We start from the raw sequence: 18,734 nt of genomic DNA, 5'->3' as shown, positions 1-18,734 counted from the left end.
CTGGGCCTGAGCCTCTTCTTTCCTTCTTTACGTGTGTCTCATTCCTGGACTATGAGTTCTGGGAAGTCAGGGAACAAGTATTTTTTGTTTTGCCCCTACTATCACCTAGCCCAGTGCGTGACATATGGTAACTACTTGGTAAAGGTCTGCAGGAATGAACAGAAGACACGTGGATGATAGAGTGAACTTATTCACTCATTAATGAATTAATACAAAATCCTTTTAGTTATAAAATGCTATGGTATAAATATTCCTACTGAATATGCAATAGCATTGTACATTCGAATATATTCTAAATGCTATATTTAAAACACTAATATGTATATTAAAGTATATATATAAAATATAAAAAATCTGTATGTGTATATATCTAAAACACAATGATAATTTTTTTTTTTTTTTTGAGACGGAATTTCGCTCTTGTTGCCCAGGCTGGACCGCAGTGGTGCGATCTCAGCTCACCGCAACGTCTGCCTCCCAGGTTCAAGTGATTCTCCTGCCTCAGCCTCCCTAGTAGCTGGGATTACAGGCATGTGCCACGATGCCCGGTTAATTTTGTATTTTTAGTAGAGACGGAGTTTCTCCATGTTGGTCAGACTCATCTCGAACTCCTGACCTCAGGTGATCTGCCCACCTCGGCCTCCCAAAGTGCTGGGATTACAGGCATAAGTCACCGCGCCCAGCCTCAATGATAATTTTTAAAGGAAAGTTTGCTAATCTTTGTTCTTTTCATATTGAAAGATTTTTTATGACAAAACAAGGAATGACGTGAAGAAAATGAGGAGCTACAAATTCTAATGTCTAAAGTATGGCTGGTTTTAAATACCTGCACGCAAATCTTTCTGTATGTTTCACCAATTGTAAGACAACAATAAAGATATCTACTTGCTAGTAATAATGTATGTGCTGGTTTGATTTTTCAAGCCAAGAAATAAATACAAAACAGAGTTGAAAGATATTCATAAGGAGGTACAACTAAAATAAGAGAATAAAAAGGTAAAAATTGTCACTGTCTCCTGAAAGACAAGTGAAACTTGGCCATTTCCATTTAAGTTCACTTATTCATTCATTCATTCAATAAATACTTTTTGAGCACCTACTATGTGCCAGGCCTCTAGACACTAGAGATAGAGCACAAATTGACCAAACAACAACCTCTGCATTGATGGAACTTTTATTCCAGAAGCATAAGAGATAATAAACAAATAAATAAGATATATAGTATGTCAGATGGTCATAACAGCTATGGAGAAAAAGAAAGTTGGAGAAGGAGTTAGAAAGTGTCAGGACAAGGGAAGGGGGCATTGTCATGTTAACTAGATGTTCTTGGAAGATGACAGTTGAACTAAATCTGGGGAGGTCCTGTGTGGTTTTGGGGAAGAAGGAAGGGACATGAAAATGATCACACTTTTTTTTTTCTCTGTAGTCCAGTCCTCAGGATCTTGCATTCCACTGCGCTGTGTTTATTGGTAATGACCCACACTTTTAATTAATTAAATGATACTGTCAGACTGAAAGAGATACTCCATCCCATAGAGATGGAACATGGCAACTTGACTCAAACCTTGGAGAATGGGGAGAGACTGGATGTGGTATAGGGGGAGGACAGCAGGAAGGATAACATAAGCAGGAGGAGGCCCTGGGCAGAGAAGAGTACTGCCTGCTTTAGGGACAAGCTGAAGATCTTCCCTGCTCCAACAGAAAGGTAAGGAATAAATCTGGTTTTGTGAAGTGGGCATACAAGCTAGCTAGAAAAGGTCATGCTTGGTCATAGAGGCTACAGGAAGTCACCAAAGCTAAATGAGCAGAGAAGAAATATGATGAAACAGGTATTTTAGTAAACTTCATCTAGTGATAGAATCAGATTAGATAGGAGAAAGAAGAGGCTAAAGGCAGTGAAGCCATTTAAAATCTTATTTTTGTTATCTAGATACTAATTTATAAGGGCTGGACCAGAATGAAAGCCACTGTGAGAACAGGGATATTTACAAAGAAGTGATATTTATAAGGAATAAATGGCAGACCTTGGTAGGTGATTAGATCGGAAGGACACAGGAGGAAAAAAAGTTAGAGCTGACGTATTCCTAAAGTTCAGAGAGAGGCAAGCAGATGGAGTCATTCCAAGACACCAGCCTCTGTGATCCAAAGACGGTGTGACTTACTCAGGATCACACAATTAGCAAAAAGCTGAAGCCAGAACCCAGATTTCCTGCTTTTCCCTCCACTGGATGAATCCAAAGTTTTAAACCTGGAAAATGAGGAAGTAGTGTGCCACCACCGCCCCCCCAAAAAATGGGTGATTATGGACAGATAGCTAGCTTCCAGTTGAGTAGGGTAGATGGAGAATTTTAGTTTTATATCGGAGTTTGAAGATATTACAGTACAGAAATATGGGAAATAGGCAAAACTTTAGGATAGGAAATGGCTCTGCCCTTACTAGTTTGTAATCTTGCTCAAGTCACTTAACTTCTCTGAGCTTCAGTTTCTCCAGTTGCAAAGAGGTGTGTGTGGGGGGGTTAATGTTATTATTTAATGGTTGCTAGGAATTAATTTTTATAAAGAACTTGGAGCAGTACCTGGTACAAGATAAGTGTTATTTAGTTGTTTGTTAAATAAAATAGGTAAGATGCAATGTAAAGAAAGAGATTGGCTTTCTGGGGAGGTAAGAAGAAGATGTGGGGAAAACTAGAGAATTTAGGATAATTGATGTATGGTCTGAGATAGAAGTCAAGTGAAGAGTTGTGTAAAGGTGAAAAACAAAATTGAATGACACAAAGATACAGAGAAAGAGGAAGGCCAAGAGAGACCATGAGACGCAGAAAGAAGAAGGCCTCCCAGAGTTCACTCTGGACAGAGAGCTGATGGAAAACGAAAGAGGCAGTGAGAATAAGGAAGAAAGGCACTTGGATGGCTATTTGCCAGCGATATGTGAATGTATCTAAGAGCAGATCAAACTTGAAAATAGGCATTTGACTAAATTAATGGATAACACATTCATGGTGAATGGTTAAAAGAGTGTTAAGGAAATCTGGAGACAATTCTAACCATCAGGCTACTGACAGCACAGAGGATAATAATGCTGGCCTAACCTTCATGGTTAGGTACCAAATACTGAATCTATTGCAGTATGATCTGAGGCAAGATGGAAGATTTTATGATTCCCACATTCACCCAAAAAGTTTCCTTGATTGCAAATGCTGAAAATTTGAGATGCTTTCATTACATTTTATTTATGTTTGTGTGAAACCAGTATATTTTTGTTCTATATGAAAGTTTATGTCATAAACATTCAGAAACTCAGGAGTTCATCTGAAAGGCTGACATAGTACACCGTGGACTGAAGCCTCTGGGGCAAAATGTTTTCTATGTATCATTCGTTGAGTCTCAGTTTGAAGAAGTACTTACACATTTGTTCTCTTTGTATTTTGCTATCGAAATGTTTGCTCATAAATTCCAATGTAGTAAATAAGGAGATTTTTGAAAGTCAGAAACTCTAAATTGCAAAAAAGCTTTATTTTTCTCTGGGTGTGTTTTCATATGTAGTCTATCGTAGTCTATGCAGTGAACTTTGTCTTATATGCTTAAAAGGGCACTGATATTTGGTAGGGGTTGGGGGGCGGGGAGTTACCTAACCCGTACTGAAAAGTTGCTAAACTACCTGACACAGCTGAAACCAGAAAGGAAGGCAATATCAAGAAGAGACTGAATATAGTCCTTAGGCGGATTTTAGTATTAGGTTACAAATTAGGTTGTATTGGACTGGCACTGTCCAATAGGAATATAAGGAGGCTCACAAATGTGAGCCACATATGTGATTTTACATTTTGAAAAATGCAAGCCACATTTTTAAAAGGGAAAAAACAAACAGGTGAAATTAATTTTAATAATTTTTTTATATCCAAAGTATCATTTAACATGCAATCAACATGAAAATCATTAACAAGACATTTTGCATTATTTTTTCTGTACTGTCTTTAAATTCCAGTGTATATTTTACACATCCAGCAGTTGGCAATTCAGACTAACCATAATACCAATGTGGCTATCATATTAAACAGTGCAGGTTTGAACCAAAAATACTTTGCTTTGTTTGTTGTTGTTGTTGTTTTTTTTAGACGGAGTCTTGCTCTGTCGCCAGGCTGGAGTTCAGTGGCAGATCTTGGTTCACTGCAACCTCCGCCTTCCGGGTTCAAGTGATTCCCCTGCCTCAGCCTCCCAAGTAGCTGGGACTAGGGCGTGCGCCACCACGCCCAGCTAATTTTTTGTATTTTAGTAGAGACGGGGTTTAACCACGTTGGCCAGGATGGTCTCGATCTCCTGACCTCGTGATGCGCCCGCCTCGGCCTCTCAAAGTGCGGGGATTACAGGCGTGAGCCACTGCTCCCGTCCTGCTTTGGTATTTTTTAAGAGCAAGTTGGTAAATGCAGGCATTATATGGAGAGAGCTCTAGTATAGCACAGGTTAGAGCAGCATGCCGGCAACTTGAAATGAACACGGGCTTGTCCACTCTAGTCAGCACTGGGACTTCTCTGTTTTTATCTTGAGTTTGAGGCTGGGCTTCTTAGTAGACCTCCGTCTGAAACTGAAGTAAACCTGGACGCAGTGTACCCTTGAATCGCAAGAATGCCGCATTCAGTGTTTGTCCGGAGAAAAGCATTCATGCCAGGTTGTAACGAAAACATTTTTTGAGAATTCATAATGTTTATTCCTTGGATGAATCCATTATATTTATTTAGTGTCTCAGGAAGGATGATGGGCATATTGCTTGCAAAAGTTGATTTGAATCCTGATAGATTCCACTAACTTTTTTGTCTTTTTTTTTTTTTTTTGGCTGCCTTCTTCGAGAATGGTGTCGACCCTTAATAACACCTAGCCTTAAGAATCCCTGGGTTGATTCCCGACCTCGCTAACTTTGTGGGGCTCCCCCCACTTGCCCACATTCCCTGCCAGCCTCCCGCTTCGGGCAGATGGAGTTTCCGGCCTGCGCTCCGTGGTCGCCTGTCGTCCGCCCGCGCTCCTTTCTGCCGGAGGTCAGCGGCCCCGGGCAGAGCGCGCCGTCTGCCCCAGTATCCGGAGGCCAGTTCCGCGCTGGGTCCACGCCCTCCTCGCCCGCCGCTGCCTGCGTGCCAGGCCGGGCGGCGGTGCCGGCCGTCGCTGCTCGGAGCTCGGGCCCTCCCCCGCGGTGATTTCAGAGTAGAAGGTGGAAATGCGGAAGTTTCTAGCTCCCACTGACAGAGGAGGTCTGCGCTCGGCTGGGCATGCTCCGCGGCTACTCTGCGGCGCGCCGGGCCCCCGCTTTCCGCACCCCGCGACCCTAGAAGCCGCCGACCCGCCGGCGGGCCATGGCCACTCTGCCCAGCGCAGAGCGCCGCGCGTTCGCGCTCAAGATCAACAGGTAAGACGCCCCCCGCGGCGCGGCAGGTCGCGGCCGCACAGCCCAGCACTGGCGTGGCGCGGAGCATCGCTGCGGGGGCCGGGGCCGGACGAGTCCCTTTGCGTCCGCGGCGAGGCGCGCCTGAGACCTGGGGCGCCCGGTTCCCGAGGCTGCGGCGGTGGGTCCTGCGCTGGGCCCGGCTAGGTCCTCCCCGAGAATGCTCCTGGATGTCCTCAGCCACCGGGGATCGCTTCTCCGAACAACCTCGCCCGCTCCCGCCCTCCAGGTTCTTACAGGTGGCCGGGTCCCAGGAGGGTGATAGGCGCCGGGGTAACCGTGTTGGGCTCGCCACGGAGCGTCTCATAAACGGCTCCTTCCTTTGAGGCAAGTCTGAGCGGAGGGAAAGAAGTGAAGTGGCTGAAATGAGAGTTGCGTTTGAGGCAGGCTGCAAGACTTCTGTTGTCCTGAGCAGGGCTCTGTCCTCTACTGCTTCATTATTCCAGAAAGAGTTTGGCTCCTGGTGGCATCGCTATTTTTATACCCTGGTCCAAAGGAGCCATGAAGTGGAAAAAGTGATTTTTTAAAAACCTCCACTTAAATAAACGAAAAGGAATGGCCCGTGGCTGACATTTTGAGATTTACAGGACTCCAGCAAAAAACTAAGGACTGGGGGATCCCAGCTCCATCCAATTCCTAATCAAAGTTGCACAAACTAAATGTAAACACATTTACTGCTCAAAGTTCTCAGTAAAGGTGCTTTAAGTGCAGTTTTTCCTCCACTGAAAACTGCTGACAAGTAGTTGGGACATTTTTGTCTTGCCCTGAGGAAGCTAGACTGTCTAGTTAAAAGATAATAGGAAACTCATTCTGAAGTGTCAACTTATTCTATTGCCCACAGGGCTGTCTGATTTGTTAATCTTCGTTTAGCTGAGCCTGTGAAAGGTGGATTCCACCGTAGGTTCATCTTTGTGCTGTTAGTATGTGAAGAGGTTTGAACAAGGAATTAAAAGCCCAGAAAAACAAGGCGGTAAGGTCTTCTAGAGGGCATATTGAGCTTTATTGACGATTTTATTTCCACTTGATATGTAACTGCCAGCAAACTGTTTTGCTTACCTTACTATTTCGTCATCTGTAAAATGAGTTTAATTATTTATGTGTATTGCATATTAATGTTGGAGGCCAAAAGGTACTAGTCAAAAGGCATAAAGAGGCTGGGTGCCGTGGCCCACATCTCTAATCTCAGCAATTTGGGAGGCCCAGATGGGAGGATTACTTGAGCCCAGTGTTTGAGACCAGCCTCGGCAACATAGTGGGACCCCTGTAGCTACAAAAAATAACTTTAAAACATTAGCCAGGTGTGGTTGCATGCACCTGTAGCCCCAGCTATTATTCAAGAGGCTGAGGCAAGAGCATCGCTTGAGCCCAGGAGGATCACAGCTGTGATCATGCCACTGCACTCCAGCCTGGGTGAGAGAGTGAAATCCTGTCTCAAAAAACAGACAAAAAAAAGCAAAAATAAGGCATGAAGTATATCAGGGATCTCCCTATGGGAATTTTTTTCTACATTAGGGTTCATAGCTGTTGCATGCCAGGAGGGGCAATTCATTCAGGGAGTATAGGGAATCAAACTGAAGTTACTGATGGGTGTATTATTTGCCATAGCTACTGCTCCTCTGTCTTTGCGAATTTTAGGTCAGGAAATGTGACTTGGGCAGAAAGATGTTAGAAACTATCGGGTTGGGCAGGGTTGATCTGGGGTGAGTGGCCAAGACTTGGACTAATCCTACAGGCAGTCTTGCAAGCAGCTGCGGGTTCAGTGTCACCTAGGGGTTAAGAATAAAGGCCCTGGTTAGTGTCTGATCTGCTTGCAAATTGGCTGTCTGCTACAAAGTCACTGTGCAACACTGGACATGTTACTTAACTTTTCTAAGTTTTGGTTTCTTTATATGCCAAGTAGCGATAATCATAGTACCTACTTCTTATGACTGTGGGGAGGATTAAATGAATAATAGGTACAAAGTCTGAACTGCCAAGTGCTAGATGTGTAAAATACACATTGGAATTTAGAGATAGTACAGAAAAAATAATGCAAAATGTCTTGTTAATGATTTTCATGTTGATTGCATGTAGCTTGTAGTGTCTGGCTCACAATAAATGCTAAATAATTTTTAGTTACCATCGTTAACATTACCATCAGCTTCATTGCTGTCGTCATCTCCATCATCACCAACTTTGAGTGCCTAAGATGGAAAGGTAGGAAGGAAAGCTGAAGTTGGAGAGCTTCAGGCAGAGATCAGTTTGGGTTGGGTATGGAGATGCCAGTGGCTGGCTGGGAGCTTTCTTGGGGCCAATGTTTCCCCTCCTGTGCCTTCCATCCGGTACTGAGAACACAAAACACATTCAATGGAAGAAAATATGTGATGAAATCTGATCAAGAAGAGCCCCCTCAAATTAAATAAAGTATAAAATGTTCTATAATCCTCAGGCAAGAAAATGGATTGGAAATTCCTATTCTTAGAGTTCTGTTTTCCTTTTTGAAGCACTCTGTGTATTGTGTGGGAGAGTTATGCTAAGGAGCTTGGCAGAAATTATTATTCAAAGCAACAGATTAATAAGGACCTACCTAGTATTAATATATCATTTAATTTCACCATTTATTGTTTACTTATTGTGTCCCAGACACTATATTATACAGTTGATGGATTTTATGATTAAATTCTCACAAAAAGCCTATCAAACTCATGAAGTCTTGTACAGAAGAGGAAAAGGAATCTTGGAGATACAGCTGCACAAGGCCATGTAATTTTTTCAAGACCATACAACCAGCAATGGCGGAGCTGGGATTGCAAACTGCTCCAAAGACTGTGTTCTTACTTGGGCCTATTGTTATTTTGATGCATGTATCCCAAGAATTTCCCTTAAAGCAAGAGGGGAATTAATTTTTAAAAAATCATCATTTTGGTAGCAGCATTGGCAAAGTGTTCTGTTTCTTCTGATTAGTGTTTAAAATATAAACATTAACAATGTGATGTTTTGCAATGTTGAAGGTGGAAAAGAAATGTTTTCCCTTACGTGCCTCTCTATTATTTTTTTTAAATAGATCAAATTCCAAAAGTAAGACTGTGTTGAAATATAGCCATTAGTACATTCAGCATGTGCTCATGTTTTTCACCTTACTACTCAGAATGGTGTAAACTATGCCTTAAAAATATTTGTGGGATAAAACCAGTGTGCTTCCTGTTAATGAAGTATTCAAATCTGATGTATTAAAAATGTTATTTGTAAAGAGTTCAGTTCTGTCCACAACAGTCTCCAAAAGGAGTGAGCAGACTCACTATCTGAGAAGAAGCCCACAGTCTTTAAATTCTGTTGGCGCTGGCCTCTCATGCTCTTATAAATTCTAAATTTCATGTGTTGTAAGTCATCATATGGGACTTGTTTGGTTTTGAGCGCCAAGTGTAACTGTATAACTTGTTATCGTTAAGCATTTCGCTAGAACCCGCAGCTCAGGAAGATATAAGAGAAAGGACCCATCACTGAATGTTTCTGAGGCAGAAAGGTGAAATTAATTTTCTTGTAAGTGCTATATACTTGTCTTCATTTCCATTTTATTGTTGGTGACTTGCGTGCCAAGGAAAGACTAGATCTAAGTTAGGCAGTTCATAATAACGTTTGCGTTTGGGATTTCAGGTGCTGCTGCATTAAATGTCATAACACGGTACTTGTAGGAACATCTAGTCTTATTAATTGCCTTTTTTCTTACTGGAATTTAGTGCCTTTGTAGATTATCAAAATTATTACTAGTACTCTGAAAATTTATTAAACAAAATCTTAGTGTCTTTCAAATACAGAATATATGTAAAATTTGATCAAATATTAAAGTAAAATAGGAACCTTGGATAAAGAGGACGAAAGTGTAGAATGCAGAAAAAACATTAACCCTCTTGTGGATAGTCAGGATTGAAAGGAAGAAAAAATAATGGCTTACTCTTCTAGAATACTTTCTATGTGGCAGAGACAGTTCTAAATATTTACATATCATAACTCATTCACCTCTATGAAATAGGAGCGATGACTATCTCCGTTTTACAGATGGAGAAGCTGAGTGCAGAGAAGCTATAGAAATTGTCCAAAGTCACAAACAAGTAATTAAGCTCACACCTGAGATTCAAATGCAGGCAGCCTGGCTCCAGAATCTTCTCTTTTAATCATTATACCTTGCTGCCATCTCAGTTTTATTTTAAAATAATAATAAGTAACATTTATTGATTATTTAGTATGTGCTATATATTGTGCTAAGAACTTTATATACCTTCATTTCATCCTTTCAGAAAAGGAGCAAACAGGGCAGGGTGCAGTGGCTCATGCCTGTAATCTCAGCATTTTGGGAGGCCAAGGCGGGGGGATCACCTGAGGTCAGGAGTTCAAGACCAGTCTGGCCAACATGGCGAAACGCCGTCTCTACTAAAAAATACAAAAATTAGCCAGGTGTGGTGGCGTGCACCTATAATCCCAGCTACTTGGGAGGCTGAGGTGGGATAATTGCTTGAACCTGGGAGGTGGAGGCTGCAGTGAGCTGAGATGTGCCACTGCATTCCAGCCTGGGTGACAGAGTGAGACTCTGCCTCAAAATAAAATAAAATAAAAAATAAAAAAGGAACAAAGTATTAGGCATAATAATCATCATCAGAGAGTGATTTTATGAAAGACAAAAACAAGGCGGCAAGAAGAGAGAATAAAGTTACATAAAGATAGCGTTTAAGAACAACCACAGGCTGGGCATGGTGGCTCACACCTGTAACCCTAGCACTTTGGGAGGCCTAAGCTGGTAGATGGCTTGAGCCCAGGAGTTCGAGACCAGCCTGGGCAACATAGCAAAACCCTGTCTCTACAAATAATACAAAAATTAGCCAGGTGTGGTGGCTTGCACCTGTGGTCCCAGCTACTTGGAAGGCTGAAGTGGGAGGATCACTTGAGCCCAGGAAGTTGAAGCTGCTGTGAGCAGTGATTGCGCCACTGCACTCCAGCCTGAGTGACAGAGCGAGACTCTATTTCAAAAAAAAAGGAACAACCCCAATAATTTTGGGCATAACAACCAGAGCACAATGAGCTACAGAGAGCTTTCTGAGAATTATTTGCTAATTTTATCTGCAAAGATAATACAAGCATAAAAATACATGTATTGAAATGTATAGATGTGTATCTGCAGTGACAGCAGAGCTGTTCCTCAGTAGTTGGGGTGGCTGGCAGAGTGAAGTAGTGTGCTTTCAGGAATTGCTTTATTTGTCTGATGTGTTCTAGACCAAAGACCAATAGAGGGGCTTGGGCAATCAGACTCAGAATTTTTGGTCTTTCACATTTAGAATCGGTTCCTTCCAGATTCTTGGAAAAGGTCCATTAGTGCTTTAGGCATCTAGTGCTATTCTGAAGATGCCTTACAAAATGTATGCTGAAATAACCTTCTACCAGGGTGAATTTTCTTCATTTGGAGTTCTTTGAGTTCTGACCATTTACATATATTGATGAAGCTAATGTTTACTTCTTCATAGACCAGTGGAAAGAAAACGTAGTAACATGTAGTTACCCAGGGAAAGATGAAGAACTCAGGGGACCGAGTCTCCCATCTCAACTCCCCATAAAGGTAGTGATAGAATGGGATGATGTTAAAAACACCTCAACTTTCCATCCTCTTTAAGGGATCATGAGAAGGTAGGGATGTGACCATACTCAGACTTCTTGCTGAGAAAGCTAAGAAACAAAAGCATTTAGTTTTTTTCAGTGGCAGGTGCTTATTAATGTTTGGCCTATTTGATAAAGGGTTAAAGCAACAGGAATGTGCTACTGCTGTTCCCACAAGCAGCTAGTCTAATTTCTTTCTGGTTTTTTTTTTTTTCTTTTTTTGAGACAGTCATGCTCTGTCACCCAGGCTGGAGTACAGTGGCACCATCTTGGCTCACTGTAACCTCTGCCTCCTGGGTTCAAGCGATTCTCCTGCCTCAGCCTCCTGAGTAGCTGAGATTACAGGTGCGCACCACCACGCCTGGCTAATTTTTCTATTTTCAGTAGAGATAGGGTTTCACCATGTTGTTCAGGCTGGTCTAGTCTAATTTCTTACACAGTCAGCAGCAGAAAGGCTCTCTGGGCTCTAGGTAAACACATGAAATTTAGATAGTGTGTTTAAGTGTGGTTCCTATGCTTCTGGAGTTGGTACAGTAGTGGTCCCATTTGCTGTATCGACAACCGGGGGGGTATAGACCAAAAACAGATTGACACCTCTGAAAGTATATATGAACACATGTTGATGCATTTCTGGTGAAACTAAGCAAATTGATAAAGTTGGCCTGGGGTACAAGACATTATGTCATGTCCCACTGCATTACAATTAAACACAAGATTAGAAAGGAGAAATGATGGCAACAGAACCAGTTTCTCCAGCTGTCTATTCTCATGTTCATCATCACAGATAGGAAAGTGCAGCAGGCCCTCCACATCTGTGGGTTGCACATCCCTGGATTCAGCCAACCACAGATCAAAAATATTTGGGAAAAAATGTAGATGGTTGCATCTGTAATGAACATGTACAGACTTCTTTCTTGTCATTATTCCATACATAATATAGTATAATAACTATTTACATAGCGTTGACATTGTGTTAGGTATTATAAATAATCTAGAGATGATTTAAGTACACAGGAGGGCTGGCCACGGTGGCTCGTGCCTGTAATCCCAGCACTTTTGGAGGCCAAGGTGAGTGGATCACTTGAAGTCAGAAGTTTGAGACCAGCCTGGCCAACATGTTGAAACCCCATCTCTACTAAAAATACAAAAAAAAAAAAAAAATTAGCCAGGTGTGGTTGCAGGTGCCTGTAGTCCCAGCTACTCAGGAGGTTGAGGCAGGAGAATCGCTTGAACCTGGGAAGTGTAAGTTGCGGTGAGCCAAGATCGCACCACTGCACTCCAGCCTGGGTGACAGAGCGAGACTCTGTCTCATTAAAAAAAAAAAAAAAATCATGAACAACTCTGCATGTAAATCAATACAGAGCTACATTATAATTTACATAGGCTGTATAAAATCCTGTTGATTAGATGTAAAATGATTTATTAAATTAATTTTCTATTATTGGGCATGAAGATAGGTTCCAGGCTGGGCACAGTGCCTTATGCCTGGAACCTGCCTCTCGGTGCTGTGGGAGGCAGACACAGGAGAATCAGTTAAGCCCAGGAGTTTAAGACCAGCCTGAGCAACAAAGTGAGACACCATCTCTACAAAAAGCAAACAAAACATTAGGCAGACAGGGTGGTGCATGTCTATGGTCCCTGCTACATGAAAGGCTGAGGTGGGAGGGTCACTTGAGACCAGGAGTTTGAGGCTGCAGTGAGCTATGATTGCGCCACTGCTCTCCAACCTGGGCCACAGAGTGAAACCCTGTCTCAAAAAAAAAAACAAACAAAAAACCAAAAGAGATAGGTTCTAACTTTTCATGATAGTGTATAGAGTTTGATGAAGCAGTCTTATACATACCTTTTTCTGTGCTAGTGCAAACACCTCCTTACAAATTTCTAACAGTATAATTGTTTGGTCATAGGAAAGAAACATTTTTCAAGCTTTTGACTGCCAAATTGACTCCCAGAAAAGGTATACCTGTTTCTGCTCCTACCAGTGGCCCTACGAACGCTCCTTTCCCCACATTCACACCCCCACCAAGTTATATCATTCTTTTAAATCTTTATTTGCCAGTGTTGACCTCTTCTCTTAAATGCCTGTAACCTCTTCCTGTTTAGCTTCTCTCCTAGGTCAGAGAGTGAACTCTGAAGTCATTCTTTAGGGATTAAAATAGTCATGCATTTCTCCTTTTTTCTTTGCCTTACATGCAACCATAAATGGTGAGAACCTCTATCCTTTTTCACTTTCTGCTTCTGTTCCTTTAAAAGGTGGATTAATGATAAAGGTAGATTGTTCAAACAACTTAGTTATTTCTTAATTTTGTTGTAAACTCTAGTTGCCAGACTTTAAACTGTGCTTTTTACTTTGCTTAACAATGTAATCCAATCTACGTCCTCCTTTGGGTGCCTAAGCCATAGCCCTTTTAAATAAAATAGCAAATGGAAAATCAGAATCCCTTTCTATCGCAAAATAAGATTCCAGATTACATAACTCATTGCATGTGTTTTCACTTGGATGAGAGAATAGAGAGTATGGACCTCTTTCATACTTTTTTTTTAATGTTCCTTTTCTTCTAGAATTGGTTTCTGGGGCTAAAAGGAAAGAGTAGTACCACTCTGCTCAGAAACCTCAAAAAACTTCGACTTCTGTCATTCTCATTAAAGGGGAAAATTCATTGTTCTTCTGTGATAGAGACCAAAAATACAAATAGCTGAACTGGAACTAAATTAAGAAAAACAGAAGTTAATCAACTCCACTGCCTCACTCCCATCTCTTCGTAAGTTAGTAGGCTTGTAAGTCCTAGGCTGGTTAGTTCATTCATTTATTCACTCATGCCAGCCATTGAGGGTTATTGTGTTCTAAGTGCTGTGCTAAGCCCCAGAAATACAAAGACAAGTGGGTCACGGGCCTGCCTACAAGGGGCAAGGAGATGTACTCAAAATTGAGAGCTGGAAAAAGAAAGGCACTTTCCCTGGCCTCACAGCTCTCCATGACTTCAAAGTATTCCTCTCTGGGGTCATGCCACTAGGGATAATAGCATTATCCAAAACATTTTTGGAAATCCTTTTAGAATTATTCTCAGGGACTGGAGTACATTTATTTTTAAAAAGAAGCTTGGTGGTTTAAAATCTCTTTTTTTTTTTTTAGGGAGAATCTGCTTTATTATTTGAAAAGTTTCAAAAAATATAAAAAATACAGATGATAATATGGCAAGTATCTAAGGGTCTCCACTTAACAGAATTAACACCTGTTTAACATTTTGTCACTTTTGCTTTAGTTGTTTTTTTTTTTAATTAAAAAAGAGAACATTACAGATAAATGTGAAGTCCCTGTTATTCCGTTGCCCATTTCTGTTCTCCCTGCTGCTCCCTGAGAGTGCTAACACAAAGGTGTACTTTTGGGGTGTGTGTGTATATGCATATCCATAAACAATATATGGTATAGCTTCTGGAGGGATCCAGAGTCATTAGCACTCAAGCAAGCTTATTAAATAAAATAATATCAGCTTCGGTTAAAGGTAAGATATAGCCGTGAAGTAATGGAGCTAATTTTTAGGTACCTTGTCAAAAAGTTCTGAAAGTAATTGCAAAGAGGAGTTCCAAAAGTGAGTTCAGAAAGACAGCTTTATCAGAATAAATTGCATGGTACTGCATACAGGAAACTATAAAGAACAACAGTTATTTAGAACTGTTCATTCTGACAGTGTTTTTCAATTACTCCTTAATATTATAACCACTTACTCATTTCCTGAAATCACCAGGAAATTTTTCAAAAAGATTTTTCTCCCCCAGAGAATGTACCCGCGATTTGCATTTGACCCAAGATAAGCAGTTGAGTCCATAACATGTTTATTTTTAAATAGATGGTTTTAAAACACAAAATAAAAATTCTACCTCATTGCTTGGAGACTCAATTAAGGAAAGTATGCACATTAGCAAAAAGAAGATGTGATATTTGCTCAGAAGTCTTGAAGTGGATATTTTGGCCTTCGTATGACTGAATGGTCAAGCTTGACTCTCCTGTTTCGCTCAGGGAGGCCCAGTCCCTCTGCTGCCACTGGTAGAAATACTTTTTCCTAAATCGCTGCTTCTTCTCGCTGCCATACAGAGCAATATTCAGGACACAGCCAAAACCTTCTTTGGCAGACCTTTTTGAGTTCTCTCTACTCAGCTTTCTGCTGTGCAATATGAGCACTCTAGAGAAGTTGGGCTGTCCTTAGGAAATTACACTTGGGGTCTGTGATTTCCTAGGAAGGCAAACTGGAGCTCCCTAAGGGGTACTAGTCATCGTACGGCATTTACACTAGCATTGCAGTCCACTTTCACTTATGCAAGTAGAAAAACTCAGGCTCAAAGTCCACTGACAACGCAGGAGTCCCTTATCTGCTGGTTAACATACATGTTGTTATAAGATGATGGCCATCTGTCGTCTGTGGGAACAAGACTATCACCCACCTGTTGACATGCTGGCTGGTTTAATATCTTACTCTTTCATTCCAAATAACTACCTGGTCTCACAAATCCCTTCAGATGGGTGTCCAATTTACCTCCTCTATCTTATTCTCTGTCCAATAATTTCATTCAAATCAACAAGATATTTTATCGATTGCCTATGACTTTCTCTAGGTATTATGGGAGATTTAAAACGCAAACAGACAAGCAGCCTATGCCCTCAGAATCCAGCTGGAGTGAGCGGGTGACTATAAATGCAAAAGTTAGAGAGCATGGGGAACAGTGTTTGATTGTGTGGCTGGGGAAGGGTAAGGAAAAAAACTGAGAGAGAGACAAGTCTGTAGCCCTGGCTGCAGTAGGGCAACAGCTCTGAGATGAGCCTCAGCTGGGCCCTGAAGGGACGGGACTCACAGATGAAACAAACATGGTGGGAAGAATAGCTAGCAGTGTGCAGAAGGCATTGGAAGGGATTCCAGGGGAAGAGTGAGGAGGGAGCCACAGTCGTTCCTACGTGAGGTAGTGAGATCTGGGATTAGACTGGGTCATCAGAATGGAAAAAAAGGGCCTGCTTCTGCAGACAGTTTGAAGGAATCAGCTAGATGTGGGAAACAACTACATACTTATTCATTCATTCATTTCATGCATATTGCTTATAGCCTACTATGTGCCTGGCACTATTTTAAGTGCCGGAGATAGAGTCATGAATAAGATAGACAGGCTTCTTATTCTAAAAAAAGTAATATACCAATGGGGAGACAGTGAAGAAATAAACTGTAAACAAACAAGGAAACATCAGATAAAATAAGTGTGATGCAGAGAATGTAAAAGGGCCATTGAGAGGGCATGGATTCTTTAGATAGGATGGTCAAGGAAAGCGTCTCTTAGAGAAAAACCTCTGAGCCAGGACCAAGCAGGGTAATGACCAAGTACATGGCTGGGGCAGGAGTAAGTTTGATGTGTTGGAAGAAAAGCAAGAACTGGTCTGTCTCTAGTGGAGTGAATGAGGGGAGAGGAGGAGAGCTGATGGGGGAAGTTAGCAAAGACCGAATCACATAAAAGCCTTAAAGGCAATGGAAAAAATTTAAATGTTATTCTAAGTGCAGTGGTGTATTAGTCCATTTTCATATTGCTATGAAGAAATACCCAAGACTGGATAATTTGTAAAGAAAAAAAGGTTTAAGGGACTCACAGTTCCACATGGCTGGGGAGGCCTCACAATCATGGCAGAAGGCAAAGGAGGAGCAAAGGCACATCTTACATGGTGGCAGGCAAGACAGCGTGTGCAGGGGAATTGCCCTTTATAAAACCATCAGATCTCATGAGACTTATTCACTATCATGAGAATAGCATGGGGAAAAACCTGCCTCCATGATTCAGTTGTCTCCCACAACATGTGGGGATTATGGGAGCTACAATTCACAATGAGATTTGAGTGGAGACAAAGCCAAACCATATCAAATGGGATGGTTTATGGAGCAGGGCATGATGTGATTGACTTTTGTGTTTAAAAGATCTATTGTACAAAGGAGTAAGGAGTGGAAGCAAGGAAACCAGCTGGGAGGCAGTGGAGAATCCAGAGGAAAGATGACGATGGCAAAACTAGAGAGCAGAGCTGAGAAGGAGAGAAACAGGCAGCTATGGGATACATTCTGGAGCTAGGGCTGACGAATTAGATATGAGGTGGGGCAATGAAAAAAAAAAAAAGAGAAATCAAGATGTCTCCAGGGTTGAATATTGATGCTTTTAATAGAGATTGAAAAGACTGGAGGAGAAGCAGGTTTTTAGGGTGAATCAAGAGTTTAACTGGGGACATATGGAGTCTAAGATGCATGTTAGACATTCAAGTAGAATTACCTACTATGCAGTTTTATTTAGGAATCTGAAACTCACGGGAGAAGTCAAGGCTGGATATTTAAATTTGCAAGTCAATACCAAACATATTTTTACATAAGAAGGAAAAAAATATTGATATGATGTTGATAAGTTTTTAATAGCCACAAAGCTATATGCATAATATGGTATCATTTTAATTAAAAAATAAGTATATGCATAACTCTCTACAGAGATAAATGATCAATACATATAACAAGGAGAGAACCAGAAAGACATACACCAATATGTCATGAGTGTTATCTCTGGGTAGTAGAATTATCGATGACTTTTGTGTACTTGGGACATGCATGTATGAGTGTATGCGTGCATGCATATTTTGCAAGTTTTCCTCAAAGAATGCTTTTGTAATTGGTAGAAGAAGCAACTATAAAATAAATGGCACAAGATTTCCATCCTGGTCAAATGCGATAAGGATGATGCCCATGAGAAATTATGAAAATTGGAAATTAGAGTTAGTTTTGGGAGGATGATTTTTTACTTCCCTTGTAGAGGTTTTGTTTAAGACGACATAGTAGACTGTACATTTACATATATTTGCTGTCCCTCCCTATGGGAGGATTTTACTTTTCACCTGTAGAAGGTGATGTGGTCACTTGGAGGTGAAGAGATAGCCTGGGCTTTGTCACATTATCTTTCTCCTATTCTAAACAATCTGCAGCGTTCCAGGTGGTGGGTGATCTGTCATCCTGCACCCTGGAGTAAAGATGATTAAAGCAGAGCTGCAGCTGCCCTCTGAAGGTCTTTGTTTTTATAAACCACTGAGATTTTTGGATTGTTTGTTATCTCACCATAACCTAGCCCACCCTAACACAGATGAACATAAAATACAGAACATTTCTATTGGGCAGCTTGAAATACAGGCTTGGGGTATCAGTGGTAGGTCAGGATGGAAAATGTTGATTAAAAAGTCATCTATGAGGTGGAGATTGGGACTGAAGAATGGGTAAATTTTCTAAATGGAAAGTATAAGGGGAAGAAAAGAGGAATGGGCCTAGAGGAAGAGTCACTGTCAATCCAGACAAGAAAGAAGAGATACAAAAAGATAGGAGGGGGGATTTGGCCAACACATGGCAGACCGTTGTAGTATCAGAAAAGAGAGCTAGGAGGGTAGTTACAAAGATCACATGCCAAATTATGAGGGCAAAGAGCCATTAGATTTGCCCTGAAGGTGGTCATTGAAAACCTCTGAATTAGCAGTTTTAGCGGAGCTGTGGGGAAGGAAGTCAGGTTTCATAAGGTTATAGAGGGAGTCCATGCAGAGGAAATAGAGGAAGCTGGTGGAGGCCACTCCTTTAGAAAGCTTGGATGAGGCAGAAGAGAAATGGGACAAGTGGTAACCAGAAGGCCCCTA

The 18,734-nt window shown here is 41.4% G+C and overlaps 1 protein-coding gene across 1 annotated transcript in view; it reads left to right on the top strand.

Moving 5' to 3' along the window:
• Positions 1 to 5,248: 5,248 nt before the first annotated feature.
• DOCK8 (dedicator of cytokinesis 8) overlaps positions 5,249 to 18,734 on the top strand; it is a 237,257-nt gene continuing 223,771 nt past the window's right edge. The window contains exon 1 of the mRNA XM_058431159.1: positions 5,249 to 5,395. Within this exon, the coding sequence (XP_058287142.1) occupies positions 5,343 to 5,395 (53 nt within the window). The 5' untranslated portion in view covers positions 5,249 to 5,342. The remainder of the gene's footprint in view (positions 5,396 to 18,734) is intronic.

This window comes from Hylobates moloch, unplaced genomic scaffold (genome assembly GCF_009828535.3).
Source record: "Hylobates moloch isolate HMO894 unplaced genomic scaffold, HMol_V3 SCAFFOLD_19, whole genome shotgun sequence".
Classification (NCBI taxonomy): domain Eukaryota; kingdom Metazoa; phylum Chordata; class Mammalia; order Primates; family Hylobatidae; genus Hylobates; species Hylobates moloch.
This window is presented reverse-complemented; position numbering and strand designations above follow the sequence as displayed.